Raw genomic sequence first — 25278 nt, 5'->3', positions numbered from 1 at the left:
TCTAAGTGGATATGATGAAGTAGATGGAACCAAATACTGTTTCAAATAAGAAGGGCCACTAAAGTAAATACATTTAAAAATGAAGTGAAACCAATGTAATTGCCTTCTTGATTTAGGCTGCAGACAATTGAGCGAGTTGTACACAAGGCATGCAGTGATGAGTTCCATAATTATGGACACCTCAAGACAAACCTGCACAAGGAGTTATACAAAACATCAAGAGGCTTAAGATGAGTGTCTGTGGTGTTCTGATACACAACATCAGCATGATCTTTAATGGAAGTAGCACTTGAGAGATTATTCTTTTCCTAACTTCAAATGAAAAACTATTAATTGAACGATAGAGAGAACTCAGGCAAAGTCTGAGATATCCAGCCAAAGTCCAATTAATAGTTATAAGTTTAGTGTGGATGGCCCTTTAGAGAGCAGGTCATGAAAATGGCCTGTGTTGCAATGTGTGTTTGACTTGACCTTTATGTGTTTCGTTAGGCTTGACCTTTGTCTGTTTACCAGTACTATGTAACCATAGACATGCTTGACAGCTTGGCCACTGACGCCTTGGCCACTGCTTTATTTTGGCACTGTCTGCCCATGTGCCCAATGTTAAGGGATTAAACTCTGAAGTACATTTAATTGTTTATATATAAAACCCACTGTTACTTTTTGTTCCTTTCCGTATCCATTACGATTTATATCTCCCGATCACGTAATGTCACCAAAGAATAAATTCTCTACTTGTTTAAACGAGTAGTTCACCAAACAAATTACTTATTTTCTATCAATTACACACCCCATGAAGCCTTGAATTAATGGATTTCTTTTTGTTTTTCTCATTCCTAAACCAACAATTTGATGACCAGGTGTATTTCCGGTAGGAGACTCAAAGAGTCTACTTTGTGTCTCCATGGGGTAGGCTACTAATCGATAGAAGAAAAGTAATTTTTTGGGTGAACTATCCCTTCAATAAACTTCAGAACTTGTCGTGTGATACTGCCTGGTGTCACTCAACAGAATAATCACTCAGCAGCACCCTTAATTGGAGGAAAACTCTGAGGACCACATGGAGGGTCGACTAAATTAACAAAGTGCTTGTCATTATGTTCATGTGCAGAACATGGGATACAGAGTGGACTGCACTTGAATGGCGTGTCTCCTTTGACAGAATGCTATGTTGGAGGTGGAGTTTGGCACGTTTCCAGGATGAAATTAGCAACACAGTGTATAGCTTTTACCATGACTGGGGTGAGAAAAAGACTTTCCATTAGGCTACTGTACATACAGTACAGGGGGGGGGGGGCGGGGGGGGCGGGGGGGCGAGAGGCACGCGATCAGAGTGACCGTCCCAGCTGGAAGATGACCTTTCAAAGGCATCCCATTACTCTATAGAGGCATGGGTTGTTGAGTGATGGATATAAGGCTACAACTATGGTTTTTTAACGTTAACATTGAACGTAACCACATTAACAATGTCCTTGATCTGGGAATGTCGTAATATGCAAACATTCTGCAAAAGTAGTGGATCAACAAGCACACAACGCCTCAAATCACGTTGCGTTGTGTGAGCATGTAGAACGACTATTTTCAGCGAAGAGATCTGGTGGTGAGGGGTTAAAAAAGGATGGGACCAAGTATAGACCCCTATGGGACCCTGGTCAACAAGGTATAATAAGGGACACAAATAAGGTTATAAGGGACACGAAAAGAAGAAGAAGAAGAAGAAGAAGAAGAAGAAGGGTTTAGAATGGGTAGAATGTGTTGTTTAGGTTAAGAAATTTAGAACAAAAAAGGGAATTTAGATCGACTACCAATAAATCAATAAATTCAATGCAGCTCACTCAGATTTCATTGGAATGGCCTTTTCCACAACCTAAGTGAATTAATTAATGTCACTCCACGATTAATCATTATAAGACAAGACCATGAATTTCACGACAACACTGTGAACCACAAAGCTTCATGGGGGAAAGTCATGGCTTATTTGTGTCCGGACCGCAACAAGCCAATGGGGCGCAGATGCCATGTGGCATTACTATTCGCCTATATTTGGCGCGCAGTGTTTACTGCTGTCAAGTTGACAGATGTCTCCTAGGCCCCCAGATGTCAGGCGTCTCTTGTTGGGCCTCCCCTGCCAGCCAGGCAGCAGCCTAGGTGAGCACAAGCTGCAGCTTCAGCCCAGAGCATCCAGCAGCGCACTGGGGAATAATGATGCTGTCAGCTCCATGTTTGATACGTGCTACTGCCAGCAACAACGGCAGGCCCGCCCATCGCCTCTTCTCTCTCTCTCACTCCCCCCACACACACACACTCATATAACCTTTCCAACCCCAACTTTCCTTATGCCTAATTTATGATAAATGTTGAAAAGCCTTGAAATATTGAACATGTTGAACAACACAAATCTTCTCATTTAGAAATAGTATTTCTAAATGAGGACCGCAACCTTTTGACTGCTCCTTGTTCCAGAGATCTCTGCAGAGACTCGTCGGTCGTCGTTTAAGGAAAACAAAACTTCAAGTTTCTAAATTAAAGACAAAGCTTCAAGTTTCTAAATTAAACAGCCCGGTGCCAATTTTTTTTTTTAATATACAAATCAGTTTGGGGGTCCTTGACATGAAAACGTGAAACGAGAACCACTGCTCTCGTGCTGTGAGTCTGCAACTGAAAGTCTACTGGCAACTCATTAATATGATAGTAAACGAAATGAAAACAACAACAGCGAAAAACACTGCATTTGCTTGTTCAGTTGTTCATTCATGAGCCTGTGTTCTGAAAGGTCGAGACAGCTATAGGGGGAGAGGGGGAGAGGGGAGGGGGGGCTGCCAGCTTCATATTTTCCAGTCACTCAGGAATGGGGGAAATCTAATGCATCTTTAATAACCAGGCAGGGGGGGACAGTGAGATAATTGTGAAAGGTTAAGGTTAATCTCTCATGTTTTTCCCCTGAAATAGACTGAGACAGGGTGAAACCGTTTATCTGCTCTGAAAGCATTGGGCGCACGTGGAGGAAGATGAAGGAACTGGAACTGAGGCAATTTGACGGTCAGACCCTGTGAGTGATGTGTCACGTCGCAACGCATGGTCTGTATGATGGATTAATGGATCTTGAATGTGTATATAGGCCTGTCACAATTATTACATAATCGCCTAATCGCAATTATTTGAGATAATCGCAATAATTTTTTGCATAATCGTCACAATTTGTCATAATTATTTCCATGTTGAAAAATTGTCAAGTATTTTCGAACATTTTCAAAACATATAGTGGAAATAGCAGATCTATAAGCTCAAAACACGCTGTGATGCGACGTGTTATATACTGTATATCTATATATGCGCAAATGTCTCCATTCACACATCTTAGAGGTGAAGAATGGAAGATTTCAGTACAGTGGCTTGACCTAATTTGCAGGTTTCTGGAAAGCTCCCTGTTCCCAGAGCCAGTGTGTGTTGTACCATCCTGTGCAGGGAACAACGTTGGGAGTAACGCATTACTAACTGTATCCACGCTACTTTTTGCAGTAAATGGTGTAACTAATGCCGCTTACAATTCAATAACGCTGTTACAATAATTACTACACAATTACTACACAGAGACTTATTAACGCGAGTTCAAGCATGAGCTTTCTATTGCCGTATGCTTCAGTCTATAAGCCAGACAAAGGACTGATTTCAAAGTATTTTGTTGAAGGCATGCTTCCTATCAACAGTTGAGTGTGGTGTGTGTGTGTACTACTTCATAGTGATATACCAACAATGATAGATGCATTTTCTTTATTCTGCTCTACAGAAGCAGAAGAATGAAAGAAAGACGAAAATACATATATAACTAGAAAATGTGCTCCCCGTAGCACAGGTCTCCGTCAGGTCAGGAAGTGGGTTTGGGACCCCTCCGTAGCGATGGGTCCCAAAGTTTTTCTTTCCGTCAGCCTGTGATTGGCTGATTGTTGGTATTCAGACCCTTTGCTCAGTACTGTGATTGGCTAGCGAGACGCATGACGAAATTAATAACTCGAGCACCACTCACTTCAAAAAAATTACTTTTTTTTAAAGGGGTGGGTGTGATTTTTTTTATTTCATCATGCGTCTCGCTAGCCAATCACAGCGTGTCTGCGAAGTTTGAAGTTAATTTCATCATTTGTCTCGCTAGCCAATCACAGGTGTTCACAGAAGGACGGACACACACACGGACACACACACACACGGACGGACGGACGGAGTGAAAACATACTGCCTTCGGCCTGGCAGAGACAATTATATTCTACTGCCTACATTTACGTCATGTCCTAGCATGAGCGAATAGGGGAAGGGAATCAACATCACGTGATGCCAAAGAATATGATTAATGGCAGAATCGCGGAACGTTTAGAATATTTGGTGGTCCCCTTTTCATTTTTCACAAGATTGGTGGCTGTTGTAATTACCTGCACTACAATACTTCACCATATGTTGCGCTATGACAAAATCAATGGGTCGTCATGGCATCAGGCGCAAACAAATCACTCAGCTCCATATATGGGCACAAAAGGGGGTATGCCCATATATGGGCATATTCTGATGACATCAGGGATCTCCATATATGGGCATAAAAGGGACGAGGACTGATGCATAAAGACATCTCCATATATGGGCATATCAGTCGGATTGGTGACGCAACGTAGGAGTTATGCGGCCCAAACTTCTAGTCTATACATCCTCTATATTAATGACATGCCCAAAATAGGGACACCAGGGTTAATGTGATTAAAGCAGAGAATTAAATGAGTGATTAAATGGGGGATTAAAGGAGGGCATTATCCACAAAACCATGAAGCAGAATATCAAAAATAATTGTCAATGCCCCTCTGTGACTTTATAAAAAGTTTTACTTAATGGTGATGAAATATTTCAGCATTTTCCAGTGGTGTAAAGTAACTAGGCCTAAGAAATTGTACTCAAGTACTGTACTCAAGTAAAGTAAAAGTATCTCAAAATTGTACTTGAGTATTTCCAATTTTCTATAGCCTACTTTTACTTCTATTCCACTATATCTCAGACAAATATTGTACTTTTTTTTACTCTAGTTACTTTGTAGATTTTGATTATTATTAAAAAACGTACATAAACCACTTCAGCCCTATTTAAACTTTGGCTATTTGAAAATAGCGGATCTACAAGCTCACAGTGAGCTTGTAGATCTGCTATTTTCAAAATATTTTTTATACATTTTAGACATAATGATAACTTGTGAAACGGGACATTCTGCATAATGAGTACTTTTACTTTTGGTACTTTAAGTATTTTGATGCCAATACTTTTGCACTTTTACCAGACCTTTACTTACACTATTGATACTTTTACTTAAGTAAAAAAATGTGAGTAGGCTACTTTTTCCCACCACATCCCTCTTCTCTCCCACATGTCACCCAGACTACATTAATGTGGTCTCCTCCCACCTGTTTTATTCACATAATTGAAAGGAAAGGACTTTTTGTATCATCATCATGACAGACACAATTAGCACACTCTCCACGCCCCTCCCCCTCCCCAGTTGCAGCTAATTAGGCAGTGAATATATCTGCCAGCCATCACAGTAAAACAATGCTACTGTCCCTTTAAATCTTCGCCCGTTATAAAGCCATGGAGCTACGAGCGCAGTGTTGCCATGTCTGCTTATTATAAGCGACATTGGGCTTGTTTTTCTGTAAAGTTGCTTGTAAATATTGGGAGTTGCGGGTTGCGTTTTTTTTTGGCTTGTTTCTAAAGTGTAGTTGCTTATTTTGGGCTTGTTTCATAATGTTGTTTAAACCAGTGGTTCTCAAACATTTTCATGTCAAGGACCCCCAAATGAATATGTATTTGTCCGCACCCGGAAACAAGCTACTATAGGCTTTCATGGGCTTTTAAATCCTATTTAGTTGACTTTGTATTCAAACTGTACTTTGCTTTTATTCTGCAAACTTCTAAATAAAGTATTCAAGCAATCAAACCCCCCCCCCCCCCCCCCTTCTGAAAACTTGTTGTGCCAGAGACCCTATTCAATTTTCCTTTGAAAATAGCAGACCTACCAGCTCACCATTGTGAGCTTGTAGATCTGCTATTTTCATTTGGCCAATGTGTAGGGTTAGAGTTCTCATGTGTGGCCTCATCATCACTCATGTGGTCTCTTCTGAGACCTGGTTTGCTTATTTCTCTCGCAAAACCTGGCAACGCTGGACGAGCGGCTGCTCATAAAGAGCGAGAAAAGCCCGAGAAAAGCGCACAACACTGCCTCCAAATAAATAAATAAATGTAATAAAACCGCACACAAATACACTCACCATTAACACCTGCATTCACACACAAACACATGCTTACTAACATAGAGACCAGTCGGGTCCTTATTGTTAAAAAAGGTGGATTTACACAGCAGCCGTGCGGACTAACGGACTTTATTCTAAGTGGGAGGGGGAGAAGTTTCCCCCAAAGACGCTCCTAACGGATCAGATCAGTCAGAGAGACGATGCCGTCCTTCTCTGGTTCTCATCATCATCATACTCTCACCACAAGACGATCGTCTTCTTCATTCATCATCACTGGATGATCTGATGGTGATTCTTCTCTAAAAAGAAAAAACAACTAAATTACTTATTTCTGCAAGTTGTTCACGGGGAACTATAGCTGAGAGACTGAGTCAGAGGATGCCCCCACAAGTCCCTAGGATTCTATTATATGTCTCGTTGTCTTTCTGCGTTTTTCACGGAGGCTTCATCAGGTAAAAGGAACACCGTTATTTATTATACTTATTGTTGACAGTGGTGTAAAGTAACTAAGTACATTTACTTACTACTTAAGTACAATTTTGAGGTATTTGTACTTTACTTGAGTATTTCCAATTTCCAATACTTTTACTTCTACTCCATCTCAGATCCAAATATTGTACTTTTACTCCACTACATTTATTTGAAAACTTTAGTTACTAGTTACATTGCAGATATAAATTATTACATTATAGAACATACATTAACCACTTTAGCCCTATTTTATACCTATTTGAAAATAGCAGATCTACAAGCTCACAACGCGTCGCAATGCAACACCTTGTGAGCTTGTAGATCTGCTATTTTCAAACATTCTAGTACTTTTACTTTTGGTAGCCTACTTGTCTTTAAGTACATTTTGATACCAATACTTTTGTGCCATTAGGATTGTCAGTGTAGGCTACACTTTCACCTTGTTGGTTGGTCATTAAGTTTTGGTCCATTACAGTCGACTGTTGAGGATGAGTCATCAGTCATTTTATACTTTCAAAATGTAGTATAGTCTACACACTATAGTCTAGTTGACCAGTTCGTAACATTTGTTTGATGGTAACATGATGCCGTGATTCTACTTTGCTATGGAAAAATAGAGTTAAGTTTCAGCTTTTGCAAACCGTTTGGTAAAGAGTGTGTGTGTGTGTGCGTGTGCGTGTGCGTGTGCGTGCGTGCGTGTGTGTGCGCAAAACACACAAATAATGATAAAAAATGATCAGACGCAGCTCAATACGGACAGGTCTCCTATGTTTGACTATTCCACATGTAGCAATAGGCTGTAGCTCCAGTTCCATAGCTGAGGCGTTATAGCCGGTTAATCATAACATCAAACTTGAAGCCTTGTTCCAAAAACAACCTGTGGAATTCATATTTTTATCGCTGACATTTATTTGTCACTGTGCTTTGTTTTCATGAGGCACAATTTAGCCTACTAATTTATGAAGAAAAAAACAATTATAATGTGCATTGCTTATTGTTATTTTGAAGAGTTGACGTATACAAAAAAAAAAGGCTTAAAAAAAGCAAATCAAAAAACAATGCGTAGCACGTGCGCATGATTAATTATTGAATGAAAAGAGTGCCAGACTCCAGTCACTCATGGGGACAGATGACAAAAACACCTCCCTTTCCCTCTCCATACCCTCACCATCTGACTGTTTGACTGCCATCTCCCTCTCCTTCTCCTTAACTCACTCCCATCTTTCTCACACACACACACACACACACACACACACACACACACACACACACACACACACACACACACACACACACACACACACACACACACACACACACACACAATCTTTGCCATCTCCTTTATGCCAACTCTACACCCATATTCACTCAGTGTCTCTCTGTGTCTGTGTGTGTGTCTCTCTCTCTGTGTCTGTGTGTGTCTCTCTGTGTGTGTGCGTGTGTGTGCGTGTGTGTGTGTGTGTGTGTGTGTGTGTGTGTGTGTGTGTGTGTGTGTGTGTGTGTGTGTGTGTGTGTGTGTGTGTGTGTGTGTGTGTGTGTGTGTGTGTGTGTGTGTGTGTGTGTGTGTGTGTGTGCGTGCGTGCGTGCGTGCGTGCGTGCGTGCGTGTGTCTCTGTGTGTGTGTGTATGTCTCTCTCTCTCTCTCTCTCTCTCTGGGGGCTTGTAGCAAAAGCTTTTCCCTGGAACACTTTCCCCATTTCATGCCCTGTCAACCCCAGGTGTGAGTGGGGGGGGGGGGGGGGGGGGGATTAAGATCTGCATATAATCCTGGAGCGGAGCAGAGCTGTGACTCCATGAACCCGGGGGTTAATATAGGCAGACCGGTCGACTGACAGCACCTCCGCTAGATGAATCAGTACAGATGTTCTCTTTACGGCCATAATAGGAAGGAATAGGACCATGGAGGAAGAGGAGGAGGACAGTTGGACAGAATAGAGAGAAGCAATGAGCAACAATGGCAAAAAAAAAAAACCCTGATACATACGAGGAGAGAGAGCTATGGAATTAAGGGGGGGGGGGGGGGGGGGGGGGTAAGTAGCAAAGTGGAAGAGAGAGAAAGAGAGAGCTTTAGGTGAAGAAAAACATGTAAGAGAAATTGAGGGGGTGATTCATTTAGCCAGAGGGAGCAGAGAGATTAGCAAACTGGGAGCGAGGAGGACTAGAAAGAGGTTGGGTTGGGGGGGGGGTAGAAGAAATGGTGCAGAGAAATAGAGAAGGGGGAGAGAGAGAGAGCAGATGGAGAGGAAAACGACGGCTGTGTGTGTGAGTCGGATGAAGGATTGTTAAGAGATGTAAAAGAAAGATATAGCGATAAAGTACAGCCAATGTATAGACGGGCTGGATCATTATGACGGGCTGCATGCAGGCGGGCGGGCGGCTCCGTCTGGGTTTGACAAGTGGAAATGGGAGTGAGGGAGGAATGAAAAGAAATAGCAAAGTTGATTGTCAGACGAGGTAGGTGGCATGAGATAAAAGAAAAAGAGGGGGGAAAAGGCGGGAACGTATAGAGTGAATGTTCAGAGGAAACTGGGTAATGAGGGAGACAGGGTGGACGAGAGGGACAGTGAAGGCAGGCAGAATCACGGGACGTTTTTGGAAATATTCCAAATCATGGCCTATAGTACAGTGGTTCTCAATTTTTTTCATGTCAAGGACCCCCTAATTGACACTTATTACCCCGCGGACCCCCATTTGAAAAGATAAGCCAGGGACCCCAATAAGAGAAGGTTTTTACGGCTCTCTAGCAGTGATTCTCAACCATTTTCATTTCAAGGACCCCCAGTTTGACATGCATTAGGCTACGGACCCCCATCTAGTGGCATTTATACCTCTGGGACCCCAATTCACATTGTAAAACCAATGTCAATTTAACTCTGAAAGTGTACAAATGGAACCAAATGGACCCTAACGGGTCCATTTGGTTCCATTTGTACACTCTCTGAGTTACAGACCCATAAGGGTCCATTTGGTTCCTGTCCATCATTTAGCTGGGGACCCCCTGGAACCCCCTCAAGTACCCCTGGGGGTCCCCGGACCCCACTTTGAGAACCAACGCTATAGTATATACTGGTTGGGTTGTCGACTCAAAAAAAAGGAAATCCCCCAAAAAATCAATCCTGTATGTATAGCCTTAAGTCTTGCCTACAGCTTATACTGGGCTTGCAAGTTTTATCAGCAGGGGGCCGTCTGAGGCAGCGTCTGAGGTTTTCCATTCCAGACCAGACCTGACTTTGAAATGAATTCAATTATTCCAAAGGTTTTAAGTTGAAGTCTTTTCTCCCAAGACCGAACTAACTGTCTAAAAGCAGCTCCCTCGTATATAGGCTCACTTTGGCTCACTCCAATAATGAGATGATCTGCTGGTGTGTGTCGCCACAAATCTCACAAAACCCAGTGCCATCAGCAGCAAGCGGGTTGTATACATACAGACGATACAGTTGATGTGCATGCAGGTGTGTACGCACATCAATCTTATTCACGTCAAGGACCCCCCAAATTGACCCCCCATCTGAACACTTTCAAGATTTTTCAAAAATAGCTGATGTACAAGATCGCAGCGCGGCACGAAGTGACGCGCTGCGGGCTTGTATATCTGCTATTTTTTGAAAATGTGTCAAAATGATTGCGACGCTATATTAATTTTGCTGGGGACCCCCTGGAACCCTGTCAAGGATGCCTGGGGGTCCACAGACCCCACTTTGAGAACCCCTAGTCTAATCTAACCACTCTCTATACCTAGTAAACTTGACCTGAGTTGGCTCTGTACTTGGTCCACTTTTTCCCCCCTCTACACCAAATCTGTTTGCCGAAAACAGCCGATCTACAAGCTCACAATGCATCCCAACATGGTGTGTTGTGAGCTTGAAGATCGGCTATTTTGGGGGCAAATGTTCCTCCCAGAATAGGGACGCTGCTAGGCAGTGTTAATTTTGACAGCAAATTCCGATTTAGTCTTAGTCTTAGTCTTTTGAATAACACCATTTAGTTTTAGTCCTATTTTACTCTTCTGAAATTGTTTAGTCTTAGTCTAGTCTTAGACTATAAATATCAAAATCAAAACATTCAACAAAATTAACACTGCTGCTATAGGGTTCAAGTGGCTAATAATGCATGTATCTGCAGCTCTGTGGCAAATTGTGACTCACACACATCAAATTGTATTGAGGTTAAAAGGGCAAGAGGCATGCCTGTGCTGAGTCACAGATGAACAAGATCAAGAGATTCCCTCCTTAATTCAAATGGTTTAGAGCAAGATCAACATGTGGATCAAGTGCTTAATTGAGTGAAAAGAATGGACGCATGAGAGGGGAAATTCATTAAGTATATTCTGTACTGTAAACTCCCCACTGGGGGGAAAGGGTGATTCAAGTGGGTGATGACTCAACTCGTCAAGTATCAAGTCCAGAGGACATCGTCTCAAAGTGGGTCAGTGGCTGAATTACAGAATGATGCGATGCATGAATATGACACACATAAACAAAACCCTATGGGTATCCCAGTCTGCAGTGACAGTGTGTTCACCCATTTTCAACCTGAATCCTTTTGTTCTATCATAACGCGAATCCCCTCGTTCTATTGTGAGGAGGATGTGAGAAAATTGAATAATAACATTTTGCTATGCAATTTATTTTTGACAGCGCATAGATTATATAGGTCGGTAGTTCTCAAACGTTTTCATGTCAAGGACACCCAAATTAATACATATTTTGCCGCTGACCCCCATCTGAAAATATTTTGTGCCATGGACCTCCATTCAAGATTTGTGTTGTTAAAATGTTTCAAAGACATTCAAAACTTTTCAAGATGTTTTGAAAATGTATATGGCGGTTCAAGTGGTTAGACTGATTTTGATGCTATATTAACCAATTTAGCTGGGGAGCCCCTGGAACCCTTTCTAGGACCCCTGGGGGTCCCCTGACCCCACTTTGAGAACCACTGACATAGATTATGGTTCTCGATTTTCACATAGTCACAGGTTTTCATTGCATTGCTGTTATAACTTTCATTAATTGGTTCTTCTGTTATGAACTGATTAATTACTGCCTAATTATTATAGCTAATAGTTGTCATACTGTTTAAAAACCATAGCGTCCCACCTATGATGTAAGAAACTATTATTCAGTTGAGTTATCCCAGGTATGGTCAAGAAAAATATGTGCTATAAACTGCTTTAAAAACAAACAAACCTTAGACTAGGCCAACATGTTGTACTACACGTTTTAATTACCGATGTCAAATGGGTGTGATTTACTTCTGAACTTAATTCAAATAAACTTCTGTTTTACTTCAGGAAATAAAAAAACCTTCCTCACAGGAAACATTCTGGAAAGAGGTAAACACACCAATGATCCAACTAAGACTTCAAATGCTTCAAACAGTCCTCGGGAAAGAACACCAATCTTTCCGTGATAGTTTTTAATTAAATTCTGATGGCAGTTCTGGCTCGTGTAAAAGCCTCCTCAACTGCACCATTTTGTCTGGAGGCTAGTAAACAAGTGAAGGGAGGGGGTAGCGACAGGCTCGCGCACCTTCGTTTCGAAACGAATCACAAGCCATGTCGACTATTCAATATGCTGGGTGCCGTTATTAACACCATCCGGAATAAAATGTATTCAATTGAGTGGAGCAAAGGCAAAATTTTCCCCTGAAATGAGTTTGTCACAACCACTTTGAGAGGGCCTTAAACCAATAAGACCGGGAACGCATCTGTGTCATTTTTAGATTTCTTTGGCTATTCAAAAATAGCAGATATACAAGCTCATAGCGCGGCACCGAGTGCCGCACTACGAGCTTGTAGATCTGCTATTTTTTTTAAATGCGTGAAAATGTGTGCAAATCTTTGAATATAATATATTTTTAACATTTGTAACTCAAATCTTTGCTTCAGGGGGTCCCTGGAACAACACATTTTGAGATGGGGTCCACAGCCAAATACATATCATTTTGGGGGTCCTTGACAAAGTTTGAGAACCACTGATAGGATTTAGTAGACATTTTGTAGAATCAGCCTCAGCGAGGTCTTAATGGGTTAAACTACCCCCCCCCCCCCCCCCACACACACACACACACACACACACACACACACACACACACACACACACACACACACACACACACACACACACACACACACACACACACACACACACACACACACACACACACACACACACACACACACACACACACACACACACACCCCACCCTTCCCAAAAGCCAAGGAAATCCTCGCACAGTTGTCTGATACGAAGAAATGGAGAGCATGCCGACGGATAAGGAAGCGTGAACAGAGGACAGATGGGATGTTCACGTGAGTTAATGACTAAAAAATGAGGGCCAAGTTGGAGACTAGAGTGGAACAGACGGTTTGCCTTCCACAGACAGCGCTCTCGTAGAGACAAATACAGGCACGATGTACAGACGATGGATACAAATGGATTATTAACTAATGATGAAATAAAGTTCTCCAGTTATGAACTTTAAAATCCCATAAAGCAGAATATGTTAACGGTGTGAAGTCAGCTAGGCTAACCACTTAAACCCTAAATTTAGTCGCTCGTATATTCCCACGGGCCCTATCCTTAGTTCACCGTATATGGGCTACACTAAATATCTTTACCCGAAAATAGCTGATCTGCGAGCTCACAACGCGTTACGTGAGCTTGTAGATCGATTTCTGTGAGTTTTCCCCCCAGAATAGGAACGCTAGGGTTAAGGTGGTTAAACAAAATACATATTTGAGTGCACTGCCTTTCCCCAGTGCCCTTGGATTAGCCTTAACCATTGTTTTTTCTCAGTCCAATAGCCTAATATGGATCTTGACCAAAATCACTCTAACACACACGCCTATGTTGGACAAAAACAAACCAAGCTCAACTCCCCTCCGTCAATACTGGCCACAGCACCTGAGCGGCGATCAATAAAAGTATAGGGGAACGTGCACACAGACTTCAGTTTCTACCCGGTTACCATCAGACTGTTGAACAAGCCCTGAACGCTGCCTGTCGCCAGGCTGGCCTGCCCCACTGGAATACTTTCCCTTATTTCGGTCTAGTCTCCGTACTGTACCTACAGTACTGTGCGTCGTTTTACCTGATGTGGAATTTTTACCTATGTGAACTATGTGGATTTACCTTTCCTTGTTGCACGAACTGCTGCACCTTAAGAGTACTGCACCTACTGCTACTTTTTTCAGGGCGTAGAGCCTTCGTCCTACTCCTCCCGCCCAACACTCCCTGCTGACAGGTGCCGCCCCAGCCCGTAGTAGGATTACGTGCAGTGCCAATTATCACCCTCCCCCGCCCGGCTTCCGTCCCCCGAACCCGGGCCAATTGTGTTCGTGTGTAGACGCTCAACAAAGCCGGATGCACCACGGTGGATTTGAACCCACCACCTCCGTGGTGGTGGGCAGCTTACTTTACCACTGCGCCACCCGAGCGCCTACTGCTACTTTATTTTGTTTAAATCTAATGTATGTACACTGCTGCATATGTTTCTAATGTTCTAAACATCCTGCACATACCTGCTATATGCTATCTGTATATTTACAGTATCTTTTTGATTATTTGCCCTCCTTCTACCCTGTTTTTTTCTTTTCTCTCCTGCTCTTAGGCCTACTCAATCTCTATCCTCTCCCATTTCATGAAGAATACAAAATGGAGCGCAACACAGAATTCTTTTTTCACCCACTTCTTAATACCTGTAAACCTTGTGATGTGATAATAAATCGCTGCGAGCTTGTAGATCGGCTATTTTCACAATTTGTATATCACAATTTGGTATTAAAAAGGTCTTAAAAGTCCTTCAATTGTCACTTTAGAAATGTGCAGATACCCTGTATACACTTATACTGCATGTATGTTGGTTTGTTCACTGTTGAGTGAGAAAACAATGTTGCACATTAAGCTTATCATCTGGGGACCCTCCAAAATAATGCGGGGACCCCCTGGTGGTCCCGACCCCCAGTTTGGGAACCACTGGGCTAAACGTGTGACATGGACCTTTCCTGCGCTTCAGCGGGCATTAGATGTGTTTGGATGTATGGTGGAGAGGACGTCTCACTGATGGACTCTCTGGCCGAGGGCCAGTGTCCTCACAGCTCTGCTGACACCTCAAGCAGGGAAGACGTTTCACCCAACACCATGTATGACCTTTTCCACCAGACCAAAAATATGCACAAGAACCTCTTTTGCCACTCGTGAAGAAGCAGGGTTATTTCCACTACGATCCAGAGAATAAGAAGTATGGATAAGGATAATCTTAAATTCCCAAGGAAAACTTTTTCATGAGATATGCCAATTATCTATGCCTTCCCTTCATAAAAAAAATCTCTCCTCCTGGGAAGATGGGTGTCTTCTACAACTAAGTTACACTCTTCCATTCATCTAATACTTGGAAGAGAAGTTTCTCTCTCTCGCTGAGTGTGTGCGCGCGCGCGCACGGCAGCCAGCGGAAAATGATCAAAGCCCAAAGTCACCGAATAATAAGAGCATCAGGAAGTGTAACTGATACGGATGAGCTCAGTGTAAAGTTTTAAATTGTGCCAGCCTGCTGTACTAACCAGGCATCGTGCTGTAGTAACCAAGACAGCCTGTTGTATTAAGCAGGCAGCGTGCCATAGTAACCAGACAGCGGGTTGTATAGTAGCCAGGAGGACTGTGCCGTAGTAACCAAGCCAGCCTGTTGTAGTATTAGTAACCAGACAGTGCACCGCTTCAAACTCAACTGCAAAAAAACATGGTCCACTGGCCAAGGAAGGCTGTGCAGGGAGCATTCATTCTCCACAGGCTGTTTGTGTAAAAAAAAAAAAAAAAACTTTATTTGCCCTGGCTGAGGGGAATGAAGGAAGGTTGATAACTGATATCAGCCCTAGGGCTGATATGGCAGTAGTTGACAGAGTATCGTGAGCTGAAGTGCCACTGTGTGAGGTGAACTGTCACCGCGGGCGACCTCGCTGTGGAAGGAACTCAACACGTCAAACACCACCACAGCTGGCATTCCCTCTGATTACGTAGCAACTGAAATGTGCTGTCCAGTATCGGGAGACTGACCCTATGTGCCACCAAATGTCAGGTTTAACCTGCTTGAGTGAATTTCCTGCTCTCTCCCTCTCTCTCCGTTCCTGGCAGTTCCTGAACACTTTGGCTCTGGGGGTTCATCATGCGAGGTCATTATGTTCTCTGCAATTAGAAACATGAAGTGGGACCCATTATAAAGTGCTTCATGTCATTAGTTTCGACCACACACTGCTCATGCCCATTTGACATCACGTTGGCAGCCAAGCCTAAGCCTCACAATAGTCAGTGGCGTGCACAGACATTTTGAGGGGCAGGTGCTCAAGTAAATTATACTTTTTTTTGTTTACTTGGTCTGCTCTTTTTTCCCTCTACACCTATACCTCTTTGCCAAAAATAGCCGATCTACAAGCCTACAACGCCTCGCAGCGCGAGGCGTTGTAGGCTTGTAGATCTGCTATTTTTGGCTAAAGTTCTCCTCAGAAAAGGGATACTAGGTTTCGAGTGGTTATGGTAAAAAGAAAAATCATATCTCATAAAGATTTGGCGGACCCCCTGTAGTAACTCTGAGGACCCCCTAGGGGTCCCGGACCCCCTGTTGAAGACCCCTGCTGTAAACTGAAAAAAGGGCACTTCTGGTCAAGAGGGCAAAGGGCAGGTGCTCTAGCACCACCTAGAGTCTATCTGTGCACGTCCCTGACAATAGTACACTTGAGCAAATACACAGTGGAGTCAAACTTAGGGTCATCGGTAAGACTGTATATCGTTGCTGTCGGGCAGAAACCTCGTATCTCCACGTTCTAACTTTTTGTGTTTTTTCGTAAATTATAGCCCTACTTGATCATACTACAGCGTCACACAAAAGTATCAAAAGCAACAGATCCACAAGCTCGAAACGCAGCTCGAAGCGACGCGTTTTGAGATTTTTTTTTAAAACCATGTTTCAATTTGAATCCTGAAAAGTAACGGTTTTGGACATTTTTCAGTTTTACAGTTTTGGAGAGTTTTTCACCCGACAAGAGGCGATATTAAGATTACTTACTAAGTTATGGTAATTATGATGTGCTGTTTCGCTGAACTTATAATGCACATATGACCAGCACTTATGATACTTCATGAACCTTATACATACTTTATGTTATAAGCACATTATAATGCATTATAAATGTGCTTATAATGCATCATAGACCCGATTTTAATATACAGTCTTCATTTGTAACTGAATCAAAAAGTCGTTAAAGGAACTCCATTTTAGACTGATCATTATTCTCTAATTATTGAAACTGTAATTAATCAGCAGAATATGGCACACAAATTCTGGCAATAATACAGCATACTATAAATACATGATAAACTGAAAAAAAAACCTACACCCCAAGCCTACCTCATAAGCTTTGATTACGGTTTTGATTACCGCGACAGTAAAATCCGGAGTGTTAATTTAACTCTGAATGTGCAGGGTCGATTTGTAATTTTGCAACTGCTGCTAGGTAACAAATGACTTGTTATTGATTTGTCACAGCAAAATTAATCAAATTCGGAATAAGTATTTGATGACAAATATTGATGCAAGCCGAGAGAGTACTAAAATGGCAGTCTTGGACTATAAGACAGAAGTGGTGAGATTGACTTTGGCTGCAACACAGAATCAGTTCAACACATAAAGACCTGAGGCCGATTCTACAAATGTCTTCTAAATCAGTATTCTGAAAAACGTGTGTTGCTACAGTAGCCTATATCAGTGGTTCTCAAACCTTTTCATGTCAAGGACCCCCAAAATTATATGTATTTGGCCGCCGACCCACGTCTCGAAATGTTTTGTTCCAGGGACCCCCAGAAGCAAAGATTTGAGTAAAAAAAAAATCCTTTAAAAAATATATAATTTATATCCAAAGATTTGCACAGATTTTCATGATTTTTCAAAAATAGCATACAGTATCTACAAGGTCATCTTGTACATCTGCTATTTTTGAATAGCCAAAGTATAAAATAATGGTTAAAGTGGTTAAAATCTAAAATTACACAGATGCTTTCTGGTTTTAATGGGTTAAAATGGGTTAGGAAAAAGCAATTGGAACTGTCTGACCTCTCTGTTAACCAGAATACTCACTGGATATTTCATATTTGACAAAGTTAACCACTTTCAACCGGGTGACCCTATTTCAGGTATGTCATTGTACAGTAGGCTTTTAAAAAAAGAAAAAATGCAGATCTACAAGCTCAAACTGTCTTTTTTTGCCACAAAGTATAAATCAGGCCTAAATGGTTAACGGAAGCAATTATACTGACTGTGTTTGGCCCACTGAAACAGAGGGGCCATGCATGGTGTGGCTGTGGCTCATGTTTATGTGGTGGGGAGGATGGCACATAGCGTGGGAGGATGGCACATAGCGTGATGTGAAGGTCACTCACATTAGGGCACCAGGGTCTAGCTGCATGCGTACTGTTACTGTAGGTAAAGAGCCAACACCAACAAACACTCTCTCTCTCTCTCTCTCTCTCCTCTTGCTGTCGTCCAGGGACGTGCAGAGAATGTTAGAGGGGCATGGGGCTGAAATTTCTAAAAGCAAAAGTAGCGAAAATATTTTCAAGCTATAATCAAGTGTATGGAGATAAAGGCAGAAAATATCTTTTAAAAAAAAGTTCAGGAGAGTTAGGAAAATGCGTTTCTCTTGAATGCTGCTTGCGGGTTACGGCCTGGAAAGGGGGCATTTGCACTTCTTTCACCAGAGTATGCTGAATTCATGGTCTGGAGAGGTCACTTTTTACAGACGTGTTAAAAGGGCAGGGGCTCAAGCTTCCCTTTGACGTCCACGTGTGCACGTGCCTGCTGTCGTCCTCTCTCAGCACCTATTCCAGCCTATGTCATGCATGCATGACCTGTGAAGCAGAATGTCTTACAGGAGGAAAGGTGCGGAGGGGAGGATCGTCGAGAGGGGATTACGACTGTGCTCGGTCAGATAACACAGTGGTTCTCACACCTTCACATGTCAAGGACCCCCACATTGACACTTATTAGCCCGCGGACCCCCCATTTGAAAAGATATAACAGGGACCCCCATGAGAGTAGATTTTTACGGCTCTAGCAGTGATTCTCAACCATTTTAATTTCAAGGACCCTCAGTTTGACATGCATTTAGGCTACGGACCCCCATTTAATGGCATTTCTATCTCCGGCACCCCAATTCATATTGTAAAATCAATATTAATTTAACTCTGAGAGTGTACAAATAACGGGTCCATTTGGTTCCATTTGTACACTCTCAGAGTTACAGACCCATAAGGGTCCATTTGGTGCCTAATCTATCATTGATCTGGGGACCCCCTGGAACCCCCTCAAGTACCCCTGGGGGTCCCCGGACCCCACTTTGAGAACCAATGAGATAACACAATGGCAGCGCTGCCTCTCCGACAGCGTGAAATGAGTGTGAGCCACCGCTGGCCGGGATGCGACGCGCGGGCGCCAGTGTTAATTCCTCTCCGCGTCCTCAATAAATTAGTGTCTGGTGTCAGGGGCAACAACCCCCCCCCCACCCCCCCCTCGACTCCCGCCCACTGCAGGAGGCGGTAAATTAAATCCGATAGCACTAATCACAGATTCACCACCACTAAGTAAAGAGAAAGACCTGACTTGTGCACTGACCTCCATGGGGCCACGCAGCCGCAGAAGGCAGTGTATACAGTAGCTGCACTATTAAAGGTTTACCTTATTGGCATTCTGCTCCATCCTCTACAACAGCAAGGGAGCAAATCAAGGCTCCAATAATCGGTCTCCATAGCGATGGGAGTTATATTGATTGGCCGGTGTGCTTGTTGGTGTCTATCCTCCAAGCCTTTGGTGATGGTGGTGGATGCTGGCCATTAAAGAACATACCTACAGGTGATAATGTTTTATATGGGGGAAGAGACTCTCTCAAGGACAAGTGCACCGCCTGAACTGTGATGCATGTTCATTACCAGAACATCGGTCAGATTGAGATTTGCACAATTTGAAAAAAAATCATGTCTGAAGCTTGCAGAATTATCTTTGTTCATTGCATGACTCTATGGACAAGTGTAACATAAAAAAAAAACACCTGCAAAAGGTGACAGTTTTAGTGTGTAGATGCTAGTGGTGGGGCTCCATGAATGGCGGTGTCAATAGGTCCATCCATCCATCCATCCAGCCACCGAACAATTTGGGCCCAAATAAGTTACAGTATCTCCAAAAACACTGGCTGGATTCCAGCGGAACTTGCTGTACTTCCATGGAGCAGGAGGGATGAGCCCATACTGATTTTAGTGACCCCAGGGCCTTTCGTTTGGTGCCATCGTCAGGTCAGAATTTCCCTTTGCATCTCAAAATCTAAGAGGAAGGGTAGATTGCCATAGATCTTGCCGAGTACAAAATGTCAACGTTGCACGAGATAACTCATCACATAATCTAACAGGCAGACTGCAGGCCTTTCCTCTAGTGCAGTGGTTTTCAACCTTTTTCATGCCAGGGACCCCTAAATTGATATACATTTGGCCGAGGACCCCCATCTGAAAATGTTTTGTGCCAGGGACCCCCAGAAGCAAAGATTTTAGTTAAACATGTTCGCTTTAAAAATATGTATATTCAAAGATATGCACAAATTTTCAAGATTTTTCAAAAATAGCAGATCTACAAGCTCATAGCGCGGCACTCGGTGCCACGCTATGAGCTTGTATATCTGCTACTTTTGAATAGCCAAAGCTAAGTGGTTAAAATGATTGCGACCGCTATGTTAACTAATTTCGTTCGGGACCCCCTGCTACTCCCCCAAGGACCACTGGTGGTCCCCGGACCACTGGTTGAGAACCACTGCACTAGTGTCAACCGTAGGCCAAAATGTCCATGTTTCCCCGTTTTAACCAATTGAACCCTAGCGTCCCTATTCTGAGGGAAATAGATCTGTATAGGCTCACAACCAGGCCTAGCTTGTTAATTAACAGAGAATGGGGCCGATTTTGAGCTTGACATGTATTATTCATATAGAACTATTGGGGTCTAGACTCTACATCATAGAGAATTATTTGGAACAGAATAAAAAGGTGGATTTTTGTTTTGTTTTAATCAAATCCATTTCTTCTTTATTAGACTGTAACGTGGCGAGGCACTAGAAAGAGGAACGCAAGGTGCCGAATCTGTGTGTGACTTTGGTGTGAAGTTTGAGAACAACCGTTTTATAGAAAAGAATATAGGAATATAGAGCTATTTAACAAAGAAATATCACCTCCTTTAACACTCATACAGTTATACAGTGTAGTGAGGCATACAGTATATGCTATGTAAATCAGCTAGATCCTGACCTGAAAGGTCAGCAAAAGAGCATCTATTCTACATGTTCTCGTTGGGTCCTCAGACGGCATTATGCATGCTTGTCCATGCTGCGTGCACGCAGTGGTGTAAAGTAACTAAGTACATTTACTCAAGTACTGTACTTAAGCACAATTTTGAGGTATTTGTACTTTACTTGAGTATATCCAATTTCCAATACCTTTACTTCTACTCCACTACATCTCAGAGGCAAATATTGTACTTTTACTCCACTACAATTATTTGAAAACTTTAGTTACTAGTTACTTTGTAGATTTTGATTATTATTACAAAACATACATTAACCTTCAGCCTTATATACATTGCGGCCATTTGAAAATAGCCAAGCTACAATCCGACGCATTGTGAGCTTGTAGATCTGCTATTTTCAAAAGATTTTTATACATTTTATACATTTGAAAACTTGTGAAATGGGACATTCTGCATAATGAGTACTTTTTACTTTTGGTACATGAAGCACATTTTGATACCAATACTTTTGTACTTTTACTCAAGTCAATTTTGAATTCCGAACTTTTACTTGTAACGGAGTACTTCACTTCTACATTGCAGTATTGATACTTTTACTTAAGAAAAAAATGTGAGTACTTTTTCAGACAGTACTCACATTTACCTCAGACTGCATTATGCACGCTTGTCTGTGCGTGCGTGCACGTTTATCTCAGCCCCACACACACTAGAACCAGAGCTTCCTCCTCCATCCGTAACATGGCTGGTACACATCTCTTTATCAGCCTGAACAGACACGGTTTGGGTCTATACTCTTCGTCCTTGTCTTCTCTCACCTTGATGCCTGACCACTTAAAGGGATAGTTCACCCCCCCCCCCCCCCCCAATTATTATTTTTTTTTCCGCATTCCTAAGCCAATAATTTGATGACCAGCGGACCGGTAGGCAGTGGTTCCGGTAGGAGACACAAAGGAGACTCTTTGTGTCTCCTACAGGAACCGCTGCTGGTCATCAAATTATTGGCGTAGGAGAGCGACAAAAGCAAAAAAATATCCATTCATTCAAGTCTCCATTTTCCTTTAAAAAATATATATTATTGTAAAAATAATGGGTTTGAACCCATTCGGAACAAAAAAAAAAAGTGTACGAATTAAAATTGTATTCATTATTTAATTAAGATATGTGATATAGCTATTTCAACAGCGTCGTAAGGCAAAGTACACAATAGGACTTAAGTGGTCAAATGACTGCTGGCACACACAATAAACAACTTGATTGTGACAGAGATTTAGCAATTTCCTGTACTGGACATTCCATAGCCTGCCCTCTCTGACATGTCTTTGCACCAGTGGTTCTCAAAGTGGAGTCCAGGGGGTAGGGGGGGGGGGGGGTTCCAGCAGGTGAATGAATGATAATCCAAAATAAAACATGGTCACCAACTGACTAATATAAAACAGACAAGGATCATTTGAAATTCTATTGGGGAACACTTTATGTATTATTTACGTACAAAGAGCAGAGACGATGCTCCAGCATGAAACACGTTTTGACCTTATGATCTTCCACATGCAGTGAGAAGACCAGCTTGTATTTTTTATAATTATGCAAAAAAAAAAACACTAAAGGTACTGTAGGAATAACAATGTCCCAATATTGAAATATCATACATTGAATTACTGTATAAGGATTGTACTAGCGAGTAGCGACATTGATGAAGATAAAGACAACTCATGGCTATGGTTTACACAAAGCGCTGGCCATCAAGCTGTGGTCAACTGTGTCCATGGGCACCAAATGACCAGTCCCGCTTTCAGAGTATGTGTAAAGGCAAAGGCAAGCTAACGATCAATCAACTTCCACACTCAACAGCACCTGCAACTGTGTGTGTGTGTGTGTGTGTGTGTGTGTGTGTGTGTGTGTGTGTGTGTGTGTGTGTGTGTGTGTGTGTGTGTGTGTGTGTGTGTGTGTGTGTGTGTGTGTGTGTGTGTGTGTGTGTGTGTGTGTGAGAGAGAGAAAGAAAGAACAGAGAACAGGGGGGGGGGGGAGGTTAAGAGCGTGTGCTGTGAAGTTGTCTTCTTCTACCGAGTTTTTGATTTTGCTTGAATACTTTATAAACAGTTTGCAAATTGTTCAGATGTACGGTTTACAATGATTATTAAAAGGATAACACAAAAAGCCCTAGGGGACTGTTTCCATTGTGGTCCTGCGTATTCAATTCATTAAGACATTTAAAGACATACAATAATATACAATAATAAACAAGACATAATCAACACTGGTAGCAATTAATGGACGTATATACAGTATTCATGGGGGGGGGGGTCATTTCTGGTGCTAAGAGTGCTAAGAGAGCAGAGTCGTCTTCAGTTCAGTGTCTGACAATAAGCAAAAGTGTTGACAAAACACATTAAAGCCTGGTTTATAGGCTACTTCGTGGTATGGCGATGTTGCTTGCCAGTACGTAGCGTGAACACTAGCTACATGCAGCCACAACCGTTTAGCTTAATTGAGCTTTGCGCGGCGGACCCCAGCGGTCCGGTCTGTGTATGCAAGCACAGTATGTCTGGAATACGAATTGGCCTCTTTAGTCTTGCAGTCGATTGACTCCCATGAGTACGCTACGCCCACCTGACAACAGGTCATGGGGAAGGCAAAACCATTTGTGTCAAACAGGATTAAGTTCCTGGTCTGTGTGAAGTTGTTTTTTCTTCAACGGGCTAAAGGATTAGCCTATCTGAAATGCCTTTGTTCTCTGCACAAACCGCTCGGCCATGCACTGCAATGATGTGTGTCCAGCACACTGAATAAGACATCGCTCTAGGAAAAAAAAAGTCTCTAGACACAAAGCCAATGAGGCAGTCGTCTTCTAGAGCGCTTATTCTCATACATTTTCATTCCAAGGAACCCCAAAAATTGATACGTATTAGGAAGCGGACCCTCTTTTTTGAAACTATTCTTTGCCTATAGGGACCTCCATAAGAGAAGATTGTTGTTGTTGGATTAGATTTAGTGCAGAATTCTACTGTCTGTACAGTAGGTGGGGAGATAAAAGTGGAGAGAGTGAAACATACAGTATGACCTGAATTTGCATTCTTATACAGTACATCATCTCAAATCATAGTGCAATTAAACTGTTCTGCATTTTGCTGGGGACCCTGGGACTCACTTTGAGAACCACTCTTGTAGAGGGCAGTTTAAATGTTTTCCCACATCGACTAAAAAGGAAGGGCAGACTTCAGCAGACCAGGTTACTTCAGTTTTATCTTAATTTCACATGTATTTTACTTTACATCATCATTACATTTCTGCCTGCCCAAACCTTTGCAGTGCTTTATTGTGGAGTAAAATCTCCAAAACAAGAACAGAAATAACACATTTTATCACTCAGACTGCAGTTAAATCCCCCCTAGCGTTTTGTTGCAAGCGTTGCATTGGCGGATATACTCCAATTAGTGGGTGGGCTTGCGAGAGCTGTCTGTAGGCGGTGGGGCGTGCTGGGAACCATGTGTCGAGAAATATCACTCTGAGAGTGAGATACACAAACCTCAGACTATACTTGCACAGACAGGGGCTCTTGTGTTGGTTGAGATACAGTAGTGCTCTCGTAAATGGGGAAGCGTTTTCAGTGTCCCCAAAGGGGAAGAAATATTGCACTTAAAACCATTAAGACCTGAGGCCGATTTTGCAAAAATGCCTTCTAAATCAGTAGTTCTCACACTTGGAAGATTTTTCCAAAATGTTCAAAAATAGCAGATGTACAGTACAAGCTTGCTGTGAGCTTGTACATCTGCTATTTTTTTTAAAGCCAACGGAAAAATCTAAGATGACACAGATGCTTTCCCGGTTTTAAATGGGTTAAACCCTATAATTATACTTGACCAAACTGTTGACTATAAGGTCCCCCATGGGTTCTAAATACTTGGTTCCCTCTTTTTTTCCCTTTATACCAGATCTCTTTGCCAAAAGTGGCCTGTCTAACAAGCTCACAACGCCTTGCAATACACAAGCTTGTAGATGTGCTATTTTCACCGAATGTTTGCCTATTTTAAAGCGGCACTTTGTAACTTTTCTTTTATGAATAAAATTACATTTTGTCCAATCTGTATGGTAGAGTATGTTAATACAATATAACTTGTATTGGTTGTATTTTGTCTCCCTGCTCTTCTATTGAGACTTTTTTAGATCGTGTCAAAGGTCTTGTCTCACCTAGACACAGGATCTGACAC

At 42.3% G+C, this 25278-nt stretch overlaps 1 protein-coding gene across 1 annotated transcript in view; it reads left to right on the top strand.

Moving 5' to 3' along the window:
- Positions 1 to 6654: 6654 nt before the first annotated feature.
- glra4a (glycine receptor, alpha 4a) overlaps positions 6655 to 25278 on the top strand; it is an 84770-nt gene continuing 66146 nt past the window's right edge. Inside the window, exon 1 of the mRNA XM_084085671.1 lies at positions 6655 to 6730. Coding sequence (XP_083941797.1) covers positions 6657 to 6730 — 74 coding nt within the window. The 5' untranslated portion in view covers positions 6655 to 6656. The remainder of the gene's footprint in view (positions 6731 to 25278) is intronic.

Source organism: Gymnoscopelus microlampas (assembly GCF_963454915.1).
Source record: "Gymnoscopelus microlampas genome assembly, chromosome: 18".
Lineage (NCBI taxonomy): Eukaryota > Metazoa > Chordata > Actinopteri > Myctophiformes > Myctophidae > Gymnoscopelus > Gymnoscopelus microlampas.
Note: the sequence above shows the minus strand (reverse complement) of the source record. Positions and strands in the feature narration are given on the sequence as shown.